The sequence below is a fragment of the Salmo salar genome, chromosome 05 (genome assembly GCF_965601325.2).
Source record: "Salmo salar chromosome 05, fSalSal1, whole genome shotgun sequence".
Classification (NCBI taxonomy): domain Eukaryota; kingdom Metazoa; phylum Chordata; class Actinopteri; order Salmoniformes; family Salmonidae; genus Salmo; species Salmo salar.
Genome location: NC_138295.1, coordinates 76325001 through 76350054, shown reverse-complemented (window position 1 = coordinate 76350054; position 25054 = coordinate 76325001). Strand labels below are relative to the sequence as shown.

The 25054-nt window shown below is 42.0% G+C and overlaps 1 protein-coding gene across 1 annotated transcript in view; it reads left to right on the top strand.

Moving 5' to 3' along the window:
* Nucleotides 1–25054, top strand: part of kcnn3 (potassium intermediate/small conductance calcium-activated channel, subfamily N, member 3) — an 86682-nt gene that overhangs the window by 49160 nt on the left and 12468 nt on the right. Inside the window, exons 5-7 of the mRNA XM_045718899.2 lie at nt 5360–5481; nt 5697–5838; nt 16702–16812. Of these exons, the coding sequence (XP_045574855.2) occupies nt 5360–5481; nt 5697–5838; nt 16702–16812 (375 nt within the window). The remainder of the gene's footprint in view (nt 1–5359; nt 5482–5696; nt 5839–16701; nt 16813–25054) is intronic.

The following is a 25054-nucleotide window of genomic DNA, read 5'->3' as shown; positions in this document are numbered from 1 at the left end:
TGGAGTATATCAGAATGTCGTCGATATACACCACTACACCCTGCCCGTGCAGGTCCCGGAAAATCTTATCAACAAAGGCCTGGAAGACTGATGGAGCATTCATCAACCCGTACGGCATGATGAGGTACTCATAGTGCCCTGAGGTGGTACTAAATGCCGTCTTCCACTCGTCCCCCTCCCGGATACGCACCAGGTTGTAAGCGCTCCTGAGATCCAATTTTGTGAAGAAGCGCGCCCCGTGCATTGACTCTATCGCACTGGCAATGAGAGGCCTTGGGTAGCTGTACCTCACTGTGATCTGATTGATACCCCGATAGTCAATACACTGGCGCAGACCTCCATCCTTCTTCTTCACAAAAAAGAACCTCGAGGAGGCAGGTGAAGTGGAGGGCCGAATGTATCCCCGCCCCAGGGATTCGGAGACATATGTTTCCATAGCCGCTGTCTGCTCCTGTGACAGAGGATACACGTGACTCCTGGGAAGTGCTGCGTCTACCAGGAGATTTATCGCACAACCCCCGTCGATCGGGTGGTTATTGAGTCGCCTTCTTCTTACAGAAGGTGAGAGCCAAATCAGCATATTCTGAGGGGATGCGCACGGTGGAGACCTGGTCTGGACTTTCCACCGTAGTCGCACCGATGGAAACTCCCACACACCTCCTTGAGCACTCTCGTGGCCACCCCTTGAGAGCCCGCTGTTGCTACGAAATAGTGGGGTCATGACAGGCCAACCAGGGTAGGCCCAGCACCACGGGAAATGCAGGAGAATCAATAAGGAAGAGACTGATTCTCTCCTTGTGACCCTCCTGCGCAACCATGCTTAGTGGAGTGGTGGCCTCCCTAATCAGCCCTGACCCTAATGGTCGACTATCTTGGGCGTGCACAGGGAAGGGCATATCCACAGGAACGAGGGGGATCCCTAAACTATGAGCAAATGAACGGTCAATAAAATTCAGCTGCGCCTGAATCTATGAGCGCCTTATGCTGGGAATGCGTGGAAAACTCAGGAAATTTGATAAACACATACATGTGAGCAACAGGGGGCTCTGGGTGAGCCTGGTGCCGACTCACCTGGGGTGACATGACACGACTCACCTGCTGCCTCGACTCCCTGAGGAACCCCCCCAGCACCGACCAGCAGTGTGCCCTCTGCGGCCATAGATGGTGCAGGGAATGGCCCCTCCTCCGGTTGCCCTAAATGCAGCTGACGTTCACCTGCCGCTCGACCCTCAGGCGGGTGGTCGAAAACTGCCCGAAAGCGGCGGGTGAACTCTGCGTAATGGTCCAACGCCTCGTCTCTCTCACTCCATACAGAGTTGGCCCATTCCAGGGCTTTACCGGAGAGGCAGGAGACGAGGGCGGACACGCTCTCACGTCCCGAAGGAGCTGGGTGGACGGTCGCCAGGTAGAGCTCCAGCTGGAGTAGGAACCCCTGGCAACCGGCAGCCGTCCCATCATACTCCCTCGGGCGTGCGAGCCGAATCCCGCTGGGACCAGGTGAAGGAGGGGTGGACAGTAGAGCCTGCTATAGTGGGGCTGGTGGAGGCGTTGGAGGACCTCCTTCTTTCTCCATCTATCCATCGTCTGCAGCACGCGATCCATGGCGGTGCCCAGACGTTGTAACATGGTCGCGTGCTGCTGGACGCACTCTCCGACCGCAAAAGGGGGGTCGTCTGCTCCTGCTGACTCCATTTCAGGTGAGTAATTCTGTAATAAAATCTGTGTGAGCTGGTGTGGAGGAGTCAGGCGCAGGACAGCAGATATGAGTAAAAAACGTATTTATTCAAAATACAAACAAATACTACGCAATAATGCGAGCCCACAATAACGGACTGTATTCATACAAACAATTACTCACAAACAATGGGGGAACAGAGGTTTAAATAATTAACAAGTAATTGGGGAATTGAAACCAGGTGTGTAAGACAAAGACAAAACAAATGGAAAATGATAAGTGGATCGGCGATGGCTAGAAGGACGGTGAAGTCGACCGCCGAACGCCACCCGAACAAGGAGAGGGACCGACTTCGGCGGAAGTCGTGACAGTCAGGTAACTGAGGACAGTAATGACGGAGACTAAATCCTCCTCTGTCAGGTAACTGAGGACAGTAATGACAGAGACTAAATCCTCCTCTGTCAGGTAACTGAGGACAGTAATGACGGAGACTAAATCCTCCTCTGTCAGGTAACTGAGGACAGTAATGACAGAGACTAAATCCTCCTCTGTCAGGTAACTGAGGACAGTAATGACAGAGGATAAATCCTCCTCTGTCAAGTAACTGAGGACAGTAAAGATAGAGACTAAATCCTCCTCTGTCAGGTAACTGAGGACAGTAATGACAGAGGCTAAATCCTCCTCTGTCAGGTAACTGAGGACAGTAATGACAGAGGATAAATCCTCCTCTGTCAGGTAACTGAGGACAGTAATGACAGAGGATAAATCCTCCTCTGTCAAGTAACTGAGGACAGTAAAGATAGAGACTAAATCCTCCTCTGTCAAGTAACTGAGGACAGTAAAGACAGAGACTAAATCCTCCTCTGTCAGGTAACTGAGGACAGTAATGACAGAGACTAAATCCTCCTCTGTCAGGTAACTGAGCACAGTAATGACAGAGGATAAATCCTCCTCTGTCAAGTAACTGAGGACAGTAAAGATAGAGACTAAATCCTCCTCTGTCAGGTAACTGAGGACAGTAATGACAGAGGCTAAATCCTCCTCTGTCAGGTAACTGAGGACAGTAATGACAGAGGATAAATCCTCCTCTGTCAAGTAACTGAGGACAGTAAAGACAGAGACTAAATCCTTCTCTGTCAGGTAACTGAGGACAGTAATGACAGATATGCAGCAGGAATAATAAGGCAGAAGGGTGCTTCCTTATCCCATACGTAGTGTACTACTTGTATCCAATGCCCATAGGGAATAGGGTGCCATTTGGGACGCAACCTATGGGAATGAGATGCGGGAAAATTATTGAGAGAATTGGCGAATGAGAGTGAGAGAGTGAGTAGTGGGTATTACATGAGTGAGGTCAATAGTAAAGTGATAAAAGAAAGAGGAGATATGATAGAGGGAATAGTACAATGAGACTGAGAAAAGGAGATGTAGAACTAATAGAAAGAGACGTAGACAGAGGGAGTGAGTGAGTGAGTGAGTGAGTGAGTGAGTGAGTGAGTGAGTGAGTGAGTGAGTGAGTGAGTGAGTGAGTGAGTGAGTGAGTGAGTGAGTGAGTGAGTGAGTGAGTGAGTGAGTGAGTGAGTGAGTGGAGTGAGTGACAGTGTATTAGATGAGTAATGTGTTAGATAGTGAATTGGGTTGTAATATGTCCTTCAGGATATGGCTGAATGAGATGTAATGAGGGGAGCTGCTGTATGTGGAGCTCCTGGTGTTCTACTTGATTAACCCTCGTTGATCAGCTCTTAACACTTCAAAGGTTGAACTAACTACTGCTGAATGGACAGTTAATATGACCTGTTCCATTTATTACTATCAATATGACCTGACATGATTAAAACATGATTAATCAGGACCATGGAGGATGGAATCCCAACATGAGAGTTTTCACATAAATCATGTGTTGTCAGACAAGGGCTTTGAGATAATATTATATGTAGTAATACAGGTTCAAAAGGCCACAGGCTCCATTCCAGGAAGGCCGTCCCATTCAGTTGGTGTTTGAAGGTGCACTTTAACACAGTTTATGTATGTTTGTGTGTACAGATTATATACAGTTGAAGTCGGAAGTTTACATACACTTAGGTTGGAGTCATTAAAACTCGTTTTTCAACCACTCCACAAATTTCTTGTTAACAAACTATAGTTTTGGCAAGTCAGTTGTGGCATCTACCTTGTGCATGACACAGGTAATTTTTCCAACAATTGTTTACAGAATGATTATTTCACTTATAATTCACTGTATCACAATTCCAGTGGGTCAGAAGTTTACATACATTAAGTTGACTGTGCCTTTAAACAGCTTGGAAAATTCCAGAAAATGTCATCATGGCTTTAGAAGCTTCTGATTGGCTAATTGACATCATTTGAGTCAATTGGAGGTGTACCTGTGGATGTATTTCAAGGCCTCCTTCAAACTCAGTGTCTCTCTGGTTGACATCATGGGAAAATCAAAAGAATTCAGCCAAGACCTCAAAAAATAAATTGTAGACCTCCACAAGTCTGGTTCATCCTTGGGAACAATTTCCAAACACCTGAAGGTACCGCGTTCATCTGTACGAACAATGGTACGCAAGTATAAACATCATGGGACCACGCAGCCGTCATACCGCTCAGGAAGGAGACGCGTTCTTTCTCCTAGAGATGAACGTACTTTGGTGTGAAAAGTGCAAATCAATCCCAGAATCAGCAAAGGACCTTGATGCTGGACGAAACGGGTACCAAAGTATCTATAACCACAGTAAAACGAGTCCTATGTTGACATAACCTGAAAGGCCGTTCAGCAAGGAAGAAGCCACTGCTACAAAACCGCCATATAAAAGCCAGACTATGGTTTGCAACTGCACATGGGGACAAAGATCGTACCTTTTGGAGAAATGTCCTCTGGTCTGATGAAACAAAAATACAACTGTTTGGCCATAATGTCCATCGTTACGTTTGGAGAAAAAGGGGGAGGCTTGCAAGCTGAAGAACACCATCCCAACCGTGAAGCACGGGGGTGGCAGCATCATTGTCACAACGTCCACAGAAGGTGGCGCCTCTCCCCGGTCGAGCGGCGCTCGGCGGTCATCGTCGCCGGCCTACTAGCTGCCACCGATCCATGTTTCAGTGTCTGTTGGTTATGTCTGTTTTAGTCTGCACCTGTTCCTTGTTTGTCATTAGTGGGGGGGTATTTAGTTTGTCTGTTTTCGTTTGGGATTCGTGCGGGATTGTTGCTTGTTACGCTTTGTAGTGGGCAGATTTATTGTATGTTTGGAGTGCGCTACGTATTTCTGTTAGGCATTAGGGTTGCCGGGCTGCGCCCCATCTAATTGGATTGTGGAGCTGTTCTCCTTCCTTTTTGTGGCTGCGCATCCTGCCTTGTTGCTGTGTTTACTATTGGCTGTATTAAAAACGGCTGTTCAACGGACCTCAGTCTCCTGCGCCTGACTTACCCCTTTCCTGCTATCTTGGATATCGTGACAATCATGTTCTGGGTGTGCTTTGCTGCAGGAGGGACTGGTGCACTTCACAAAATACATGGCATCATGAGGATGGAGAATTATGTGGATATATTGAAGCAACATCTCAACTGTATGTTATATATGTTATCGATGACATCTAACACTGTGTATGTGTGCGTGTGTTATGTGCGTGTGTGCGTTACATCTGCGTGTGTGCTTGCGTGCATGTGTGTGTGCTTTGCAGGTGCACTTTAACACAAGGTTTGTGATGAAGACTCTGATGACCATCTGTCCAGGCACTGTTCTCCTGGTCTTCAGCATCTCACTGTGGATCATCGCTGCCTGGACCGTACGAGTGTGTGAGAGGTACGTGTGAGAGAGGAGCAGTGGAGTTTTGGCTCTCTCTCTCTTTCACTCTTTCCCTTTCTCTCTCCTTCTCTCTCCTTCTCTCTCCTTCTCTCTCCTTCTCTCTCCTTCTCTCTCCTTCTCTCTCTCTTTTCTCTCTCTTTTCTCTCTCTCCTTCTCTCTCTCTTCATGATGCCCAGGATGTGACCAGTAAGTTCCTGTCTCTCTCTCCCCAGGTATCATGATGCCCAGGATGTGACCAGTAACTTCCTGGGGGCGATGTGGCTCATCTCTATCACCTTCCTGTCTATTGGCTACGGAGACATGGTGCCTCACACGTACTGTGGCAAAGGAGTCTGTTTACTAACCGGCATCATGGTACCACCATGTTTATTTTTGTGTGTGTATCAATGTCACCCCTTTCTCTTTCTTTCTGAGATTCTTTCTTCTTGTCCACCTCCCTCCCTCCCTCTCTTTATCTCTGTCCTCCTATCTCCTGTCCTCTTTTATCTCTGTCCTCCTATCTCCTGTCCTCTTTTCTCTCTGTCCTCCTATCTCCTGTCCTCTCTATCGCTCTGTCCTCCTATCTCCTGTCCTCTCTTTCTCTCTGTCCTCCTCCTTCCCTCTCTTTATCTCTGTCCTACTCCCTCCCTCTCTCTCTGTCCTCATATCGCCTGTCCTCTCTCGGTCACTAGGCCCAGGATTAGGGGGCATTCTGTCATTTATGTCATCTGTTTATCCCCCTGTACTAGCCTGCATCTGTGCTCTGAGTCTAATGGACTGTGTGTGTGTGTGTGTGTGTGTGTGTGTGTGTGTGTGTGTGTGTGTGTGTGGTGTGTGTGTGTGTGTGTGTGTGTGTGTGTGTGTGTGTGTGTGTGTGTGTGTGTGTGTGTGTGTGTGTGTGTGTGTGTGTGTGTGTGTGTGTGTGTGTGTGTGTGTGTGTGTGTGTGTGTGTGTGTGTGTGTGTGTGTGTGTGTGTGTGTGTGTGTGTGTGTGTGTGTGTGTGTGTGTGTGTGTGTGTGTGTGTGTGTGTGTGTGTGTGTGTGTGTGTGTGTGTGTGTGTGTTCTCAATTGCTTAATGAAGGCCCCATCTCTCTCTCTCTCTCTCTCATAAACACATCCAGGGACCGCAGACAAATCTTTGTAATAAAACTGTGACAGGACACATACATGTACACGTACACAGCCATATGAACATGAGAAAATGAAAAGCCTTGCAGAGTGACATGTTTTTGTAATCTAATTTGGCATACATTAACAAACTCCCCCATTCTACTCCCCTCTTTTTAACTCCCACACACACATGCACACTGACACCTGTCGTCACCCCCCCCCCAGCCTCAGGGCAATGGTATATTCCAACACTGTTGGCCTTCGCTGTTGTCATAGAGATGAGGGTGAGAATTCCCCCTATAGAAAGTCATTACAATCACTCTCAACCAGGGACAAATCACATCCTGTACTCACTCACTCTTTCTCTCTCTTCAACCTCTTATCCTCCCTCTCTCTCTCTCTCTCTCTCTCTCTCTCTCTCTCCATTTGTCTCTGACCTCTCTCTCTCTCTCTCCATTTGTCTCTGACCTCTCTCTCTCTCTCTCCATTTGTCTCTGACCTCTCACCTCCTCTTTCCCCTCTCTTTTCCCTTCTCTGCTCATCCTCCTTGTTCTTTCTGTTCCTCTCTATCTTTCTCTCTGTAGCTTTCTCCATCCATCCCCCTCTTCTGGTGAACAAAAATAAAAACCTCTCAAAGACAGAGGGCACAGACCCCCTGAGTGTGTCTATATAACTCTTTATGTGTGTGTGTGTCTATATAACTCTTTATGTGTGTGTGTGTGTGTCTATATAACTCTTTATGTGTGTGTGTGTGTGTGTGTCTATATAACTCTTTATGTGTGTGTGTGTGTGTGTCTATATAACTCTTTATGTGTGTGTGTGTGTGTGTCTATATAACTCTTTGTGTGTGTGTGTGTGTGTCTATATAACTCTGTGTGTGTGTGTGTGTGTGTGTCTATATAACTATTTTGTGTGTGGGTGTGTGTGTGTCTATATAACTCTTTATGTGTGTGTGTGTCTATATCACTCTTTATGTGTGTGTGTCTATATATCTCTTTATGTGTGTGTGTGTCTATATATCTCTTTATGTGTGTGTGTGTCTATATATCTCTTTATGTGTGTGTGTATATATCTCTTTATGTGTGTGTGTATATAACTCTTTATGTGTGTGTGTGTGTCTATATAACTCTTTATGTGTGTGTCTATATAACTCTTTATGTGTGTGTCTATATATCTCTTTATGTGTGTGTGTGTCTATATAACTATTTTGTGTGTGTGTGTGTCTATATAACTCTTTATGTGTGTGTGTGTCTATATCACTCTTTATGTGTGTGTGTGTCTATATATCTCTTTATGTGTGTGTGTGTCTATATATCTCTTTATGTGTGTGTGTGTCTATATATCTCTTTATGTGTGTGTGTGTCTATATATCTCTTTATGTGTGTGTCTATATAACTCTTTATGTGTGTGTCTATATAACTCTTTATGTGTGTGTCTATATAACTCTTTATGTGTGTGTCTATATAACTCTTTATGTGTGTGTGTGTGTGTCTATATAACTCTTTATGTGTGTGTGTGTGTCTATATAACTCTTTATGTGTGTGTGTGTCTATATAACTCTTTATGTGTGTGTGTGTGTGTGTGTGTCTATATAACTATTTTGTGTGTGTGTGTGTGTCTATATAACTCTTTGTGTGTGTGTGTGTGTGTGTGTGTGTGTCTATATAACTATTTTGTGTGTGTGTGTGTGTCTATATAACTCTTTATGTGTGTGTGTGTCTATATCACTCTTTATGTGTGTGTGTGTCTATATCACTCTTTATGTGTGTGTGTCTATATATCTCTTTATGTGTGTGTGTGTGTCTATATATCTCTTTATGTGTGTGTGTGTGTCTATATAACTATTTTGTGTGTGGGTGTGGGTGTGTGTGTGTGTGTCTATATAACTCTTTATGTGTGTGTGTGTCTATATCACTCTTTATGTGTGTGTCTATATAACTCTTTATGTGTGTGTGTGTGTCTATATAACTCTTTGTGTGTGTGTGTCTATATAACTCTTTGTGTGTGTGTGTCTATATAACTCTTTATGTGTGTGTGTGTCTATATAACTATTTTGTGTGTGGTGTGTGTGTGTGTGTCTATATAACTATTTTGTGTGTGGGTGTGTGTGTGTGTGTCTATATAACTCTATGTGTGTGTGTGTCTATATCACTCTTTATGTGTGTGTGTCTATATATCTCTTTATGTGTGTGTGTGTGTCTATATCACTCTTTATGTGTGTGTGTCTATATATCTCTTTATGTGTGTGTGTGTGTCTATATATCTCTTTATGTGTGTGTGTGTGTCTATATAACTCTTTATGTGTGTGTCTATATAACTCTTTATGTGTGTGTCTATATAACTCTTTGTGTGTGTGTCTATATAACTCTTGTGTGTGTGTGTGTCTGTATAACTCTTTATGTGTGTGTGTGTGTCTATATAACTCTTTATGTGTGTGTGTGTGTCTATATAACTATTTTATGTGTGTGTGTGTGTGTTTGAGTGAGTGAGTGTTGTGTGGGATGTTTCTGGAGTCATATTGAGAGTGCATGTCAAGCTCTGTGATAGTGGTGTGTGTAGGATGCAGTCAGTAACAGCGGGTATAGGAGTATCTGTGTTCACCCCCGTGTGGGTGTTTGTGTGTGTATATCTGGCTTTGTAAGTGAAGGTGTGGGCGTATGTTAGTGTGAGCAGGAACAGACAGGGTGACACAGATACAGAGAAAGAGGCTGAGAGAATAAAGGGACAAGGAGAGAAGGAGAAAAGAACTGAATGAATGTATTAATGAATGGAGAGAGAGTGAGATGGAGAAACAGCAGAAAAATAGAGAGAGAAGACAAAAGACAGAGAGTAAACGAGAGATGGGTTAGATGGAGAGAGGGAGAAAGGAGGAAGAGACAGAGAGCACCTGACTGAAATAAACACAAACAAAAACAGAGAAAGAAAGAGAGAGATGGGTAGAGGGAGAGAGAAAGAGCCAGAGGCGTCAATACTGACACTAGACGAGAGAGAGAGAGAGAGAGAGAGAGAGAGAGAGAGAGAGAGAGAGAGAGAGAGAGAGAGAGAGAGAGAGAGAGAGAGAGAGAGAGAGAGAGAGAGAGAGAGAGAGAGAGAGAGAGAGAGAGAGAGAGAGAGAGAGAGAGAGAGAGAGAGAGAGAGAGAGAGAGAGAGAGAGAGAGAGAGAGAGAGAGAGAGAGAGAGAGAGAGAGAGAGAGAGAGAGAGAGAGAGAGAGAGAGAGAGAGAGAGAGAGAGAGAGAGAGAGAGAGAGAGAGAGAGAGAGAGAGAGAGAGAGAGAGAGAGAGAGAGAGAGAGAGAGAGAGAGAGAGAGAGAGAGAGAGAGAGTCTATCTTTTATATTTTACAAATAGAGTGTACGGAGAGCAAAGATGTGGTCACTGACTTTTTGTCTTTTATGTTTTAGATGTGCTCGCTAAAGTTATTTTCAGCAAAAGTGTCTTGTTTTTTCAAGAGTATGCATTAAAGTCTAGTCCATTAGCAATAGGTTTAGCCACATTCTGTATGCGCACACACATATTTTGATTAAACCTTGTTAATCCTAATTAATTTCTTATCAGGAGTTATGTGACCTCATTAATACCTATTTCATCCCTCCATCTCCCTCTCCTCCTCTCTCACCAGCACATTCCTGTTCCCCTCTCTATCTCCCTCTTCAGAAACATGTTTTCTCTTTCTCTACCGTACATAACAGTATTTAATATGAAACTTAATTTACTTCCTGTCCTTCTCTCTCTCTATCTCTTTCCGTCTCTCTCTCCCAGGGATGTCTGTGAGACTCCATTTAAGCCACAGTTCTCCCTAAAATCAAAGTTTGTCAGACATTTTCCTAACGTCAGATGTTTTGTAGTTTTCTAAAGTAGTATTCCACATTCTATCTGTAGTTTTAGACCCTGCTAGCTGCATTCGTTAGGAGGAATCTACAGCCATCAACCCAAGTCAATGGAAAGGATTGGCACCATCTGCAGTGAGGGAAAAAAGTATTTGATCGCCTGCTGATTTTGTACGTTTGCCCACTGACAAAGAAAGGATCAGTCTATAATTTTAATGGTAGGTTTATTTGAACAGTGAGAGACAGAATAACAACAAAAATATCCAGAAAAACGCATGTCAAAAATGTTATAAATTGATTTGCATTTTAATGAGGGAAATAAGTATTTGACCCCCTCTCAATCAGAAAGATTTCTGGCTCCCAGGTGTCTTTTATACAGGTAACGAGCTGAGATTAGCAGCACACTCTTAAAGGGAGTGCTCCTAACCGCAGCTTGTTACCTGTAAAAAAGACACATGTCCACAGAAGCAATCAATCAATCAGATTCCAAACTCTCCACCATGGCCAAGACCAAAGAGCTCTCCAAGGATGTCAGGGACAAGATTGTAGACCTACACAAGGCTGGAATGGGCTACAAGACCATCGCCAAGCAGCTTGGTGAGAAGGTGACAACATTTGGTGCGATTATTCGCAAATGGAAGAAACACTAAAGAACTGTCAATATCCCTCAGCCTGGGGCTCCATGCAAGATCTCACCTCGTGGGGTTGCAATGATCATGAGAACGGTGAGGAATCAGCCCAGAACTACACGGGAGGATCTTGTCAATGATCTCAAGGCAGCTGGGACCATTGTCACCAAGAAAACAATTGGTAACACACTACGCCGTGAAGGACTGAAATCCTGCAGCGCCCACAAGGTCCCCCTGCTCAAGAATACATATACATGCCCGTCTGAAGTTTGCCAATGAACATCTGAATGATTCAGAGGACAACTGGTGAAAGTGTTGTGGTTAGATGAGACCAAAATGGAGCTCTGGCATCAACTCAACTCGCCGTGTTTGGAGGAGGAGGAGTGCTGCCTATGACCCCAAGAACACCATCTCCACCGTCAAACATGGAGGTGGAAACATTATGCTTTGGGGGTGTTTTTCTGCTAAGGGGACAGGACAACTTCACCGCATCATTTGACGGGGCCATGTACTGTCAAATCTTGGGTGAGAACCTCCTTGTCACGTCCTGACCAGTAATAGGGGTTATTTGTTATTATAGTTTGGTCAGGATGTGGCAGGGGGTGTTTGTTTCATGTGGTTTGGGCTATGTATTTAGGTAGAGGGGTATTTATTTTATATGGTTCGGGGTGTGTGTGTATGTAGAGGGGTGTTGGATTTATGTGTTCCGGGGTTTTTGGTTTATGTTCTTGTTTTGTCTTCTAGGGTTTCTATGTTGTGTATTTCTTTGTTGGCCTGGTGTGGCTCTCAATCAGGAACAGCTGTATATTGTTGTTTCTGATTGAGAGTCATACTTAGGGAGCCTGTTTTACACCTGTCCCTTTGTGGGAGATTGTTTTTGCACTGCTGTGTATAGCCTGCGAAACTGTCGTTCTTTGTTTATTGTTTTTTCGTGTTCACCTATAAATAAAATAATGATGAGCACGCAACCCGCTGCGCCTTGGTCTTTACACCTGTAACACTCCTTCCCTCAGACAGATAATTGAAAATGGGTCGTGGATGGGTATTCCAGCATGACAATGACCCAAAACACCCGGCCAAGGCAACAAAGGAGTGGCTCAAGAAGAAGCACATTAAGGTCCTGGAGTGGCCTAGCCAGTCTCCAGACCTTAATCCCATAGAAAATCTGTGGAGGGAGCTGAAGGTTCGAGTTGCCAAACGTCAGCCTCGAAACCTTAATGACTTGGAGAAGATCTGCAAAGAGGAGTGGGACAAAATCCCTCCTGAGATGTGTGCAAACCTGGTGGCCAACTACAAGAAACATCTGACCTCTGATTGCCAACAAGGGTTTTGCAACCAAGTACTAAGTCATGTTTTGCAGAGGGGTCAAATACTTATTTCCCTCATTAAAATGCAAATCATTTTAACATTTTTGACATGCGTTTTTCTGGATTCTTTTGTTGTTATTCTGTCTCTCACTGTTCATATAAACCTACCATTAAAATTATAGACTGATCATTTCTTTGTAAGTGGGCAAACGTACAAAATCAGCAGGGGATCAAATACTGTAATTCAGACTGGCGCCATCTAATTAGATTGAATTCTTATTTGTTTGGGATTGAGGCTTGCAGATTTCTCCTAATGTATAGTCTTGACTTTAAGTTGGACTTTGGACCATTCTAGAGGTATGAAAATGTCTGAGAACATTAGATTTTGAGATGCAATATCCTTTAACTCTCTCTCTTTCAATTTCAGTTTCTATTTAAGGGGTTTTATTGGCATGGGAAACATGTTTACATTGCCAAAGCAAGTGAAATAGATAAACAAAGTGAAATAAAAAATTCAAATGAGCAGTAAACATTACACTTACAGAAGTTCAAATGTAATAGAGACATTTCAAATGTCATATGTCTCTCTCTCTCTCTCTCTCTCTCTCTCTCTCTGTCTCTCTCTCTCTGTTGCTGTCTCTGTCTCTCTGTCTCTGTCTCTCTCTCTCTCTCTGTCTGTCTCTCTCTCTGTGTCTGTCTCTGTCAATTCAATTTTCAATTCAATTGACTTTATTGACATGGTAAGTTCATTATTACTTACATTGTCAAAGTATACATATAGAAAAATAAAATGATATATTTATATATACATAAAATATATATATAAGTAAATGGTGGGACCAACAGCAACAATAATGGTAGTAGTGGACATGGGATTACCATTAACAACAACTATAACAACAATATTAATCAGAACAACAATACATTAAAGCAATGGTAGTAGACCAGTGTCAACATGACTGAGAAGACACATGACATGGTATGAAAGACAAAACAAAACAAGATGGGAAATATTATCGACATTACATTGCACTTTTCACTGGCTGTCCCTCAGGTTGTGGCAGGAGGACACATATTTGGCTTTTCACCCAATAAATATTTGATTTTTTTCTTTATCTTTTATAGTTTCAAATTCTTTGTATTGAATTATAATTTTGGGAAAGAAATATTCTCTTAGGTATGAGTATTTGTGACAGTGTAATAGGAAATGCAGCTCTGTCTCTACCTCTCCCCTGGAGCAGAGTGAGCACAGCCTGTCCTCTCTGGGCAGCCATGTTTGTCTGTGACAACCAGTCTCTATAGCCAGACTGTGCTCACTGAGTCTGTACCTAGTCAGTGTTTTCCTCAGTTTTCTATCAGTCACAGTGGTCAGATAGTCTGCCACCATGTACTGTCTGTTTAGAGCCAAATAGCATTGAAGTTTACTTAGATTTTTTGTGGTGTCTTTCCAATAGGTGATATATTTTTCTTTTTGTTTTGTGATGATTTGGTTGGGCCAGATTTTCTGAGTGCTGTCCTGAGGCTCTATGGGGTTGGTTTGGGTTTGTAAACTGAGCCTCAGAACCAGTTGGCTGAGGGGATTCTTCTCTGGTTTCATCTCTTGACATTGTAGAGCTGTGTGATGGAATGTTTTGGGATCACTTGTTTTTAGATGGTTGTAAAATTTGACGGCTCTTTTTTCTATTCGAATGAGGAGGGGGTATTGGCCCAATTCTGCTCTACATGCGTTATTTGGAGTTTTTCTTTGCACTTGCAATACAGTCTTGCAAAACTCTGCATGCAGTATTTCAATTGGATGTTTGTCCCATTTGGTGAATTCATTATTAGAGAGTGGACCCCATACTTCACAGCCACATAGAGCAATTGGTTCTATAACCGATTGGAAAACTTTGAGCCAGATTCTAATTGGAATTTCGATTTTAATGTTCCTTTTGGCATGGAATGCTCTTCTTGCTTTGTCTCTCAGCTCATTCACAGCCACATGAAAGCTACCTGTGTTGCTGATATGTAGTCCTAGATATGTGTAGTTTTTGGTGTTCTAATAGAACTGTGTCCAAATAGAATTTATATTTGTCATCCTGATTTCCGGACCTTTTTTGGAATATCATTATATCTGGGTTTTTTTAGGTTAATGGTCAGAGCCCAGGTCTGACAGAACCTGTGAAGCTGATCTAGGTGCGGCTGTAACCCCTCTTTAGTGGGAGACAGCAGCACCAGGTCATCTGTCTACAGCAGACCCTCTTTAGTGGGAGACAGCAGCACCAGGTCATCTGTCTACAGCAGACCCTCTTTAGTGGGAGACAGCAGCACCAGGTCATCTGTCTACAGCAGACCCTCTTTAGTGGGAGACAGCAGCACCAGGTCATCTGTCTACAGCAGACCCTCTTTAGTGGGAGACAGCAGCACCAGGTCATCTGTCTACAGCAGACCCTCTTTGGTGGGAGACAGCAGCACCAGGTCATCTGTCTACAGCAGACCCTCTTTGGTGGGAGACAGCAGCACCAGGTCATCTGTCTACAGCAGACCCTCTTTAGTGGGAGACAGCAGCACCAGGTCATCTGTCTACAGCAGACCCTCTTTAGTGGGAGACAGCAGCACCAGGTCATCTGTCTACAGCAGACCCTCTTTAGTGGGAGACAGCAGCACCAGGTCATCTGTCTACAGCAGACCCTCTTTAGTGGGAGACAGCAGCACCAGGTCATCTGTCTACAGCAGACCCTCTTTGGTGGGAGACAGCAGCACCAGGTCATCTGTCTACAGCAGACCCTCTTTAGTGGGAGACAGCAGCACCAGGTCATCTGCGTACAGCAGACACTTGATTTCAGTGTTGTGTAGGGTGATACCAGGTGCTTCCGATTCTTCTAATGTTTTTGCCAATTCATTAATGTAGATGTTAAATAGTGTTGGACTTATTGGGCAGCCCTGTTTCACTCCCCGTCCCTGAGAGAAGAAGTCTGTTTGCTTGTTGCCAATTTTAACCGCACATTTGTTTTTAGTGTACATTGATTTAATAACATCATATGTTTTCCCTCCAAAACCAATTTCTATTAGTTTATAAAAAAGACCTTTGTGTCAAATTGAATCAAATGCTTTCTTGAAATCTACAAAACACGAGTAGATTTTGCCTTTGTTTTGGTTTACTCTTTTGTCAATTAGAGTGTGGAGGGTGTAAATGTGGTCTGTTGTACGATCATTTTTAGAAATCCAATCTGGCTTCTGCTCAGGACGTTGTGTTCGTCAAGGAAATGGTGTAGTCTGCTATTTATAATACTGCAGAGAACTTTCCCTAAGTTGCTGTTAATTCAAATTTGGGTCAAATTTGTCTCCATTTTTATAGATTGGTGTGATCAATCCCTGGTTCCAAATATTGGGGAAAATACCTGCAGTGAGGATAATGTTGAAGAGTTTGAGTATAGCCAATTTGAATTTGTGGTGTGTATATTTGATCATTTCATTTAAAATACCATCAGCACCACAGGCCTTTTTGGGTTGGAGAGTGCGTAGTTTTTCCAATAATTCTTCTTCTCTAATTGGGGTATCCATAGGATTCTGATAGTCTTTGACTGCTGATTCAAGTATTTGTAATTTTTCTTGTATATCTTTTTGTTCTGGGCTCTTTGTTATATTGCTGTAGAGGTTTGCAAAGTGATTTCTCCACATATCCCCATTTTGGATAGCTAATTCCTCCTGATGAGGTTTGTTTAATTTATTCCAATTCTTCCAGAAGTGGTTTGATTCTATGGATTCCTCAATTACATCGAGCAGTTTTCTAATGTGCTTTTCCTTTTTTGTTCTGAGGGTGTGTTTGTATTGCTCTCTCTCTCTCTCTCTCTCTCTCTCTGTCTGTCTGTCTCTCTCTGTCTGTCTCTCTTTCTCTCTCTCTCTCGCTCTCTGTCTCTCTCTCTCTCTCTCTCTCTCTCTCTCTCTCTCTCTCTCTCTCTCTGTCTCTCTCTGTCTGTCTCTCTTTCTCTCTCTCTCTCGCTCTCTCTCTCTCTCTCTCTCTCTCTCTCTCTCTCTCTCTCTCTCTCTCTCTGTCTCTCTCTCTCTGTCTCTCTCCCCGTTTCTCTCTCTCTCTCTCGCTCTCTCTCTCTCTCTCTCTCTCTCTCTCTGTGTCTCTCTGTGTCTCTCTGTCGGTCTCTCTCGCTCTCTCTCTCTCATCTGAGATTCATTCTCTCTCACTCACTCCATCCTTGTTGTCTGTTGATGATACACAGATTGTCCTCCGCCTTTCTTTCCCTCGCTTTTCCTAATTGAGATCCACTGATTGACAGATTGTGTTGACTCTCATCTCTCACTCACTCAATCCTCTCTCTCCTTCTTTCTCTCTCTCTTTCTCTCTCTTGCTCTCTCTCTTTCTCTCTCTCAGGGTGCGGGCTGTACAGCTCTGGTGGTTGCCGTGGTAGCAAGGAAGCTGGAGTTGACCAAGGCAGAGAAACACGTCCACAACTTCATGATGGACACACAACTCACCAAGAGGGTATGTGAGTGTGTGTCTGCATGTGTTTGTGTGTGTTTGTATGCTGTTGGCCTATGATCTGGTTCTCTGCTTTAGGGTTAGAAATCGTGGGGGTTAGTGTGAAGGTTTTAAGTCGCTGACTCCCGAGCAGCACGCAGGCTCTGATTGGCCCTCAGATGCACACGTGGCACCCTGCGATGAAGTGACACTGTTCCTCCAAGAAAGAGTGTTGTGTTGCCAGTATGGAAAGCACTGGGCAGGGGGACATCTCTTTCTCTCCCTTACCATCCTCTTTCTCTCTATCTCCCCCTTCTACATCTTTCTTTACCTCTCCCATCTGTATCTCTCACCCACCTTCTCTTCGTCCCTGGGCCATTCTCTCCCTCTCTTGCCCTCCCCCCCTCCCTCCTTCCATCCATGCACTGGTCCTTCTCAATTTGTCATGCAGTTTAAAGGTCCAAGTTTCAGAAATAGCCCCCACTATGAAATATGTAGGGTACATTATGTCTCTGTGTATCTAGCAGGCGAGAGCAGAGCAGAGAGAGGTGATCAATAATTTTAGCTTAGATAAAGTATCGACGCAGCGAAGGGAGAGAAGGACTCAGCTGTCAGCTCCTCTCTGGGAAGGGAAGCTCGGACCAGACCGCAGCGGAAAACAGAGGAGCCACAAGGTCTCTTTAGGAAGTTTCACACACTCCGATGGGTTTGGCTTTTCTTCCACGCAGGCATACTCACTGGTATGGGCGAATGCACAAACACAAGCCTGCACATGCTCTGAGGCATGCACCCTGCCTGCAGCCTGGCACACACACAGTTACAAAGAACTGGGATTTTAGGGTCGAAGAACATACTCCAGAATATTTGTAAAATGGCTGCAAAATGATCTCAGGGCTATAGTTGAGCGTAGTTTTCTTAGAGCGGTTTTATATTGGACATTTTCCAGAACATTCACTGTATTAAATGTTGGTACTGTGGATACACCGCCTGGGAACTTCAAGGACATTTTCCAGAACATTCATTGTATTAAAGGTTGTTACTGTGGATACACCGCCTGGGAACTTCAAGGACATTTTCCAGAACATTCATTGTATTAAAGGTTGTTACTGTGGATACACCGCCTGGGAACTTCAAGGACATTTTCCAGAACATTCACTGTATTAAAGGTTGCTACTCTGGATACACCGCCTGGGAACTTCAAGGACATTTTCCAGAACATTCACTGTATTAAAGGTTGCTACTCTGGATACACCGCCTGGGAACTTCAAGGACATTTTCTCGCTTATTCATCATTGACTTTTACGGCTTAGATAAACATTTGGCCACTGTTTGTAATGTTAGGATGTAACCTTCTGAAAACCTTCAGGGAACTCTTTCTATTGGTCAGAAAACATCCTCTGTCTCCCATAGTAACTTGGTGGATTAATGGCATTCACTGGTTAAACCACGTGTCAAACTCATTCCACGAAGGGCCGAGTGTCTTCATGTTTTCGCTCCTCCCTTGTACTTGATTGGTGAATTAAGGCCACTGATTAGTAAGGAACTCCCGTCACCTGGTTGTCTAGGTCTTAATTCAATGGAAAAACCTACAAGCTGCAGACACTAGGCCCTCCAGGAAATGAGTTATACCCTAACCCTGAGTTATACCCTAAGCCAATAAGTTTGAGGTGGAAGCACAATGTATTTTATTCACTGACCTGTTGGCTATCTATTGGTTTAGTGTTTAGTGTTTGATCCCAGCAAACCCCAAACACACACACACACACCTCCCACAGGCCTTTAACTTGAGAAGGAGAGGTTTCTCCTGCATCCTAGGTGACAGTAATTAGAGGCTCCAAGTGAAGATGACAAGGCCTTGTACGTCACTTTCTCGCTCCCCTCTCTCTCTCGCTCCTCTCTTTCTCTCTCTCTCTCGCTCCCTCTCTTTCTCTCTTCACTCTCCATTTACCTCCCTCTTTCCTCTCTCCTCTCTCTCTCTCTCTCTCTCTCTCTTGTCCTCACTCTTGTCCTTAACTCTCTCTCTTTTCTTATTCAGCCTTAACTCTCTCTCTCTCCTTTCTTATTCAGCCTTGACTCTCTCTCTCCTTTCTTATTCAGCCTTAACTCTCTCTCTCCTTTCTTATTCAGCCTTGACTCTCTCTCTCCTTTCTTATTCAGCCTTAACTCTCTCTCTCTTTTCTTATTCAGCCCTTAACTCTCTCTCTCTCCTTTCTTATTCAGCCTTTACCAGATGATAACGCCCACACAGAGGGTTCCCTTCCTCACACTCACTTCTCTCTTCTTCTCTTCTCTTCTTTTCTTTTCTCTCTCTCTCTTTCTCATTCCATTTTTCATGGCTCTCTTATTCAAACCTCCATATCTCTCCAGTGATTGGATTAATTCTAATTGAAGTCAGTCAATTCAGGAAGTAAACTGAAATAAAACAATTCAAATCACTTCCTGAATTGAGTGACTTTAATTCAAATTGACCCCAACCCTGCTGATGTCATTGCTAAATGATCTCCCTCTCTTCCTCTCTCCCTGTGTGTTTGTGTGTGTTTGTGTGTGTGTGTGTGAGACGTGTCTCCTTCCTTTGTCACCTTTGACATGAGTTAAAGGTCACAGGTAAACACATGTTAACCAGTGACACGCAGCGTTGAAGGGGAGGTAGGTGGGAGGTCGTTGTTCTCCAAGAAAACACCATTCTAATGCCTTGTCCTCAGTGCTAATTATACACTTATACACGTTACACACATTAGACATCAATTACACTGTCATCAGAAACTACATTTTACCATGGGGACATAGAGTAATCATATAAAGCTGTAGAAACCATGTTCTGGAAACCATGAGTTGGTAATTGCCATTGACAATCCACAAACACACATGACAATCATTACCATTATTAATGATAATCATTGATCATTTCTAGTTAAAAAAGAAACAAAAGATCATTGATAATAATATCACCTAGCTTCTAGCTCATCCCTCTGGTCCTCCTCTCTGGTCCTTGACCTGTCAGGACATGTTATCCTGTAATAATAATATCACCTATATTCTAGCTCATCCCTCTGGTCCTCCTCTCTGGTCCTTGACCTGTCAGGACATGTTATCCTGTAATAATAATATCACCTAGATTCTAGCTCATCCCTCTGGTCCTCCTCTCTGGTCCTTGACCTGTCAGGACATGTTATCCTGTAATAATAATATCACCTAGATTCTAGCTCATCCCTCTGGTCCTCCTCTCTGGTCCTTGACCTGTCAGGACAGTACATGTTATCCTGTAATCCCACATTAAGCGTTACCACACAGTTAATCCGATTAGTGACCAGATGTTGGACTGTTTTGCTGGAGTTATTGGGTTTTGTGCTCTAGACTGTGAAACTGTTTATATTGAGAGGATGCCCTCCCCCCGCCCTGAGGTACATTCCAATGCTCACAGTGGCGGTGTGAGTGGACTTAGTGATGTCATGTCCTTAGCCCTCACTGTTTCCCCCTCATATGGAGTGGTCACCCACAATTCCCAGCAACCTGCCCCCCCCCCATGATTCACTCCCCTTCAAACACCTGTTGATCTGATAATAACATGGATATGTAGTATGTCATAATATGATAATAACATGGATATGTAGTATATAATAATATGATAATAACATGGCTATGTAGTATGTCATAATATGATAATGACATGGATATGAAATATGTCATAATATGATAATGACATGAATATGTAGTATGTCATAATATGATAATAACATGGAATGTAGTATATCATAATATGATAATAACATGAATATGTAGTATGTCATAATATGATAATAACATGGATATGTAGTATATCATAATATGATAATACCATGGATATGTAGTATGTCATAATATGATGATATGTAGTATATCATAATATGATAATACCATGGATATGTAGTATATCATAATATGATAATACCATGGATATGTAGTATATCATAATATGATAATACCATGGATATGTAGTATATCATAATATGATAATGACATGGATATGAAATATGTCATAATATGATAATGACATGAATATGTAGTATGTCATAATATGATAATAACATGGAATGTAGTATATCATAATATGATAATAACATGAATATGTAGTATGTCATAATATGATAATAACATGGATATGTAGTATATCATAATATGATAATACCATGGATATGTAGTATGTCATAATATGATGATATGTAGTATATCATAATATGATAATACCATGGATATGTAGTATATCATAATATGATAATACCATGGATATGTAGTATATCATAATATGATAATACCATGGATATGTAGTATATCATAATATGATAATAACATGGATATGTAGTATATCATAATATGATAATAACATGGATATGTAGTATATCATAATATGATAATACCATGGATATGTAGTATATCATAATATGATAATACCATGGATATGTAGTATATCATAATATGATAATACCATGGATATGTAGTATATCATAATATGATAATAACATGGATATGTAGTATATCATAATATGATAATGAAATGAATATGTAGTATATAATAATATGTTAATAACATGGATATGTAGTATATAATAATATGTTAATAACATGGCTATGTAGTATATAATAATATGATCATTGATCATTACATGGATATGTAGTATATAATAATATAATATCATGGTTAGTTAGTATATATGTGGCCCATGCGGGAATCAAACCTCTAACTCTGGGGTTGCTAGCACCATGCTTTAACAGGTGGAGCCGTCAAAACCACCACCATTGTTCTTCATATTGCGTTTGCATATTGGTCACAGTGAGTTTGCTGTGTTATGTAAGGAAGGAGCTAGAATAGAAACAAAGCTGACTCCAGGTACGAGGTCAGGCCATGATAACCATATGGCACCAACATGGCTGGCCAGTGCCCAGGTAGGGGGATTCCATACGGCACCAACATGGCTGCCCAATGCCGAGGTACGTAGGTATGTAGGATCTTAATTTGAACCAGTTTGCTACAGCAGGAAAATAATCCTGCAGCAACAAGACATGTACATTATTATGTGGATGGACATTTGTGTAGGGATTGATACATTTTTCATAAGCCAAAATCAAGTCTGACATTTTTAAGTGGAAATTACAAACTTCAGAAGCCTTTTTAAACCTCAAATACACTACAAGTTCTCCTGCAGCAGGGTGATCAAATTAAGATCCTACATCTGTAGGGGGAAGCAATTGTCTGTGCCCAAAAATGTTTGTACCGTGTATGGTGCTGCTACCATGTTGTGTTGCTACCATGTTGTGTTGTCATGTGTTGCTGCCTTGCTATGTTGTTGTCTTAGGTCTTTCTTTATGTAGTGTTGTGTTGTCTCTCTTGTTGTGATTTGTGTTTTGTCATATATTTATATTGTAATTATATTATTTTTTAAATACCAGGCCCCCGTCCCCGCAGGAGGCCTTTTGCCTTTTGGTAGGCCATCATTGTAAATAAGAATTTGTTCTTAACTGACTGGCCTAGTTAAATAAAGGTTAAATTAAAAAAATATGGCAGCAACATGGCTGGCTGGGAAGGAGATGGCCATATGGCCCTAATAGGGATACCAGATTGAGTAGGGAGAAAACCTAACAATGGGATTCCCTGAGGTCAAACATTATCTTCCTTTCCTAAACTATCTCCGATCTGAATTAATATTGTGTTAATATGTGTTCAGTATCAACACTGAAAACAGCAGGACACGTGAAAGGATGACAATTATTTAATATGTCTAACCTCTTGCAGTCTGTATTCCCCGCTGTCTGTTGTACTGATCCTGTTATAAGCTTTAGGAGAAGTCTATCTGCAGACCTCCTCCTAAATAAATAGGAAGGTGGAGCTAGTCTTGGTCCTGAAACTAGCGCAGTAAAACGGAGCAGACATAGACCGCCATCTTTTATCACTATCATCTTAACCATGAGATGAATCAGCTGACAGATGACATTTGACCTGCCAATCTACTAAGAGTTGTGTGGATACTAGATGTTTATTAAACCTGCTCTCCAATAACCTGTCCTGTCTGTCAGTAATCTAGATGAACTTCACTTCACTAAAACATGACCTGTGGGAATTAACCATTGGATGCCACTTCAAACAACTGTTATATTAGAACCAATAAGAACCCATAACCCAAGATGTTGACACACACAAATAGGTTATGACACGGTGGGTAACAGCACCCCTATGTGACTAACAAGGATGATAGCGTTATAACTATGTGACTAACAAGGATGATAGTGTTGTAACTATGTGACTAACAAGGATGATAGTGTTGTAACTATGTGACTAACATAACAAGGATGATAGAGTTGTAACTATGTGACTAACATAACAAGGATGATAGCGTTGTAACTATGTGACTAACAAGGATGATAGTGTTGTAACTATGTGACTAACAAGGATGATAGTGTTGTAACTATGTGACTAACAAGGATGATAGTGTTGTAACTATGTGACTAACAAGGATGATAGTGTTGTAACTATGTGACTAACAAGGATGATAGCGTTGTAACTGTGACTAACAAGGATGATAGTGTTGTAACTCTGTGACTAACAAGGATGATAGCGTTGTAACTGTGTGACTAACAAGGATGATAGTGTTGTAACTATGTGACTAACAAGGATGATAGAGTTGTAACTATGTGACTAACAAGGATGATAGAGTTGTAACTATGTGACTAACAAGGATGATAGTGTTGTAACTATGTGACTAACAAGGATGATAGTGTTGTAACTATGTGACTAACAAGGATGATAGTGTTGTAACTATGTGACTAACAAGGATGATAGTGTTGTAACTATGTGACTAACAAGGATGATAGTGTTGTAACTATGTGACTAACAAGGATGATAGTGTTGTAACTATGTGACTAACAAGGATGATAGTGTTGTAACTATGTGACTAACATAACAAGGATGATAGAGTTGTAACTATGTGACTAACAAGGATGATAGTGTTGTAACTATGTGACTAACAAGGATGATAGTGTTGTAACTATGTGACTAACAAGGATGATAGTGTTGTAACTATGTGACTAACAAGGATGATAGTGTTGTAACTATGTGACTAACAAGGATGATAGTGTTGTAACTATGTGACTAACAAGGATGATAGTGTTGTAACTATGTGACTAACAAGGATGATAGTGTTGTAACTATGTGACTAACAAGGATGATAGTGTTGTAACTATGTGACTAACAAGGATGATAGAGTTGTAACTATGTGACTAACAAGGATGATAGTGTTGTAACTATGTGACTAACAAGGATGATAGTGTTGTAACTATGTGACTAACAAGGATGATAGTGTTGTAACTATGTGACTAACAAGGATGATAGTGTTGTAACTATGTGACTAACATAACAAGGATGATAACATTATAACTATGTGACTAACAAGGATGATAGTGTTGTAACTATGTGACTAACAAGGATGATAGTGTTGTAACTATGTGACTAACAAGGATGATAGCGTTGTAACTGTGACTAACAAGGATGATAGTGTTGTAACTCTGTGACTAACAAGGATGATAGCGTTGTAACTGTGTGACTAACAAGGATGATAGTGTTGTAACTATGTGACTAACAAGGATGATAGAGTTGTAACTATGTGACTAACAAGGATGATAGAGTTGTAACTATGTGACTAACAAGGATGATAGTGTTGTAACTATGTGACTAACAAGGATGATAGTGTTGTAACTATGTGACTAACAAGGATGATAGTGTTGTAACTATGTGACTAACAAGGATGATAGTGTTGTAACTATGTGACTAACAAGGATGATAGTGTTGTAACTATGTGACTAACAAGGATGATAGTGTTGTAACTATGTGACTAACAAGGATGATAGTGTTGTAACTATGTGACTAACATAACAAGGATGATAGAGTTGTAACTATGTGACTAACAAGGATGATAGAGTTGTAACTATGTGACTAACAAGGATGATAGTGTTGTAACTATGTGACTAACAAGGATGATAGTGTTGTAACTATGTGACTAACAAGGATGATAGTGTTGTAACTATGTGACTAACAAGGATGATAGTGTTGTAACTATGTGACTAACAAGGATGATAGTGTTGTAACTATGTGACTAACAAGGATGATAGAGTTGTAACTATGTGACTAACAAGGATGATAGAGTTGTAACTATGTGACTAACATAACAAGGATGATAGTGTTGTAACTATGTGACTAACAAGGATGATAGTGTTGTAACTATGTGACTAACATAACAAG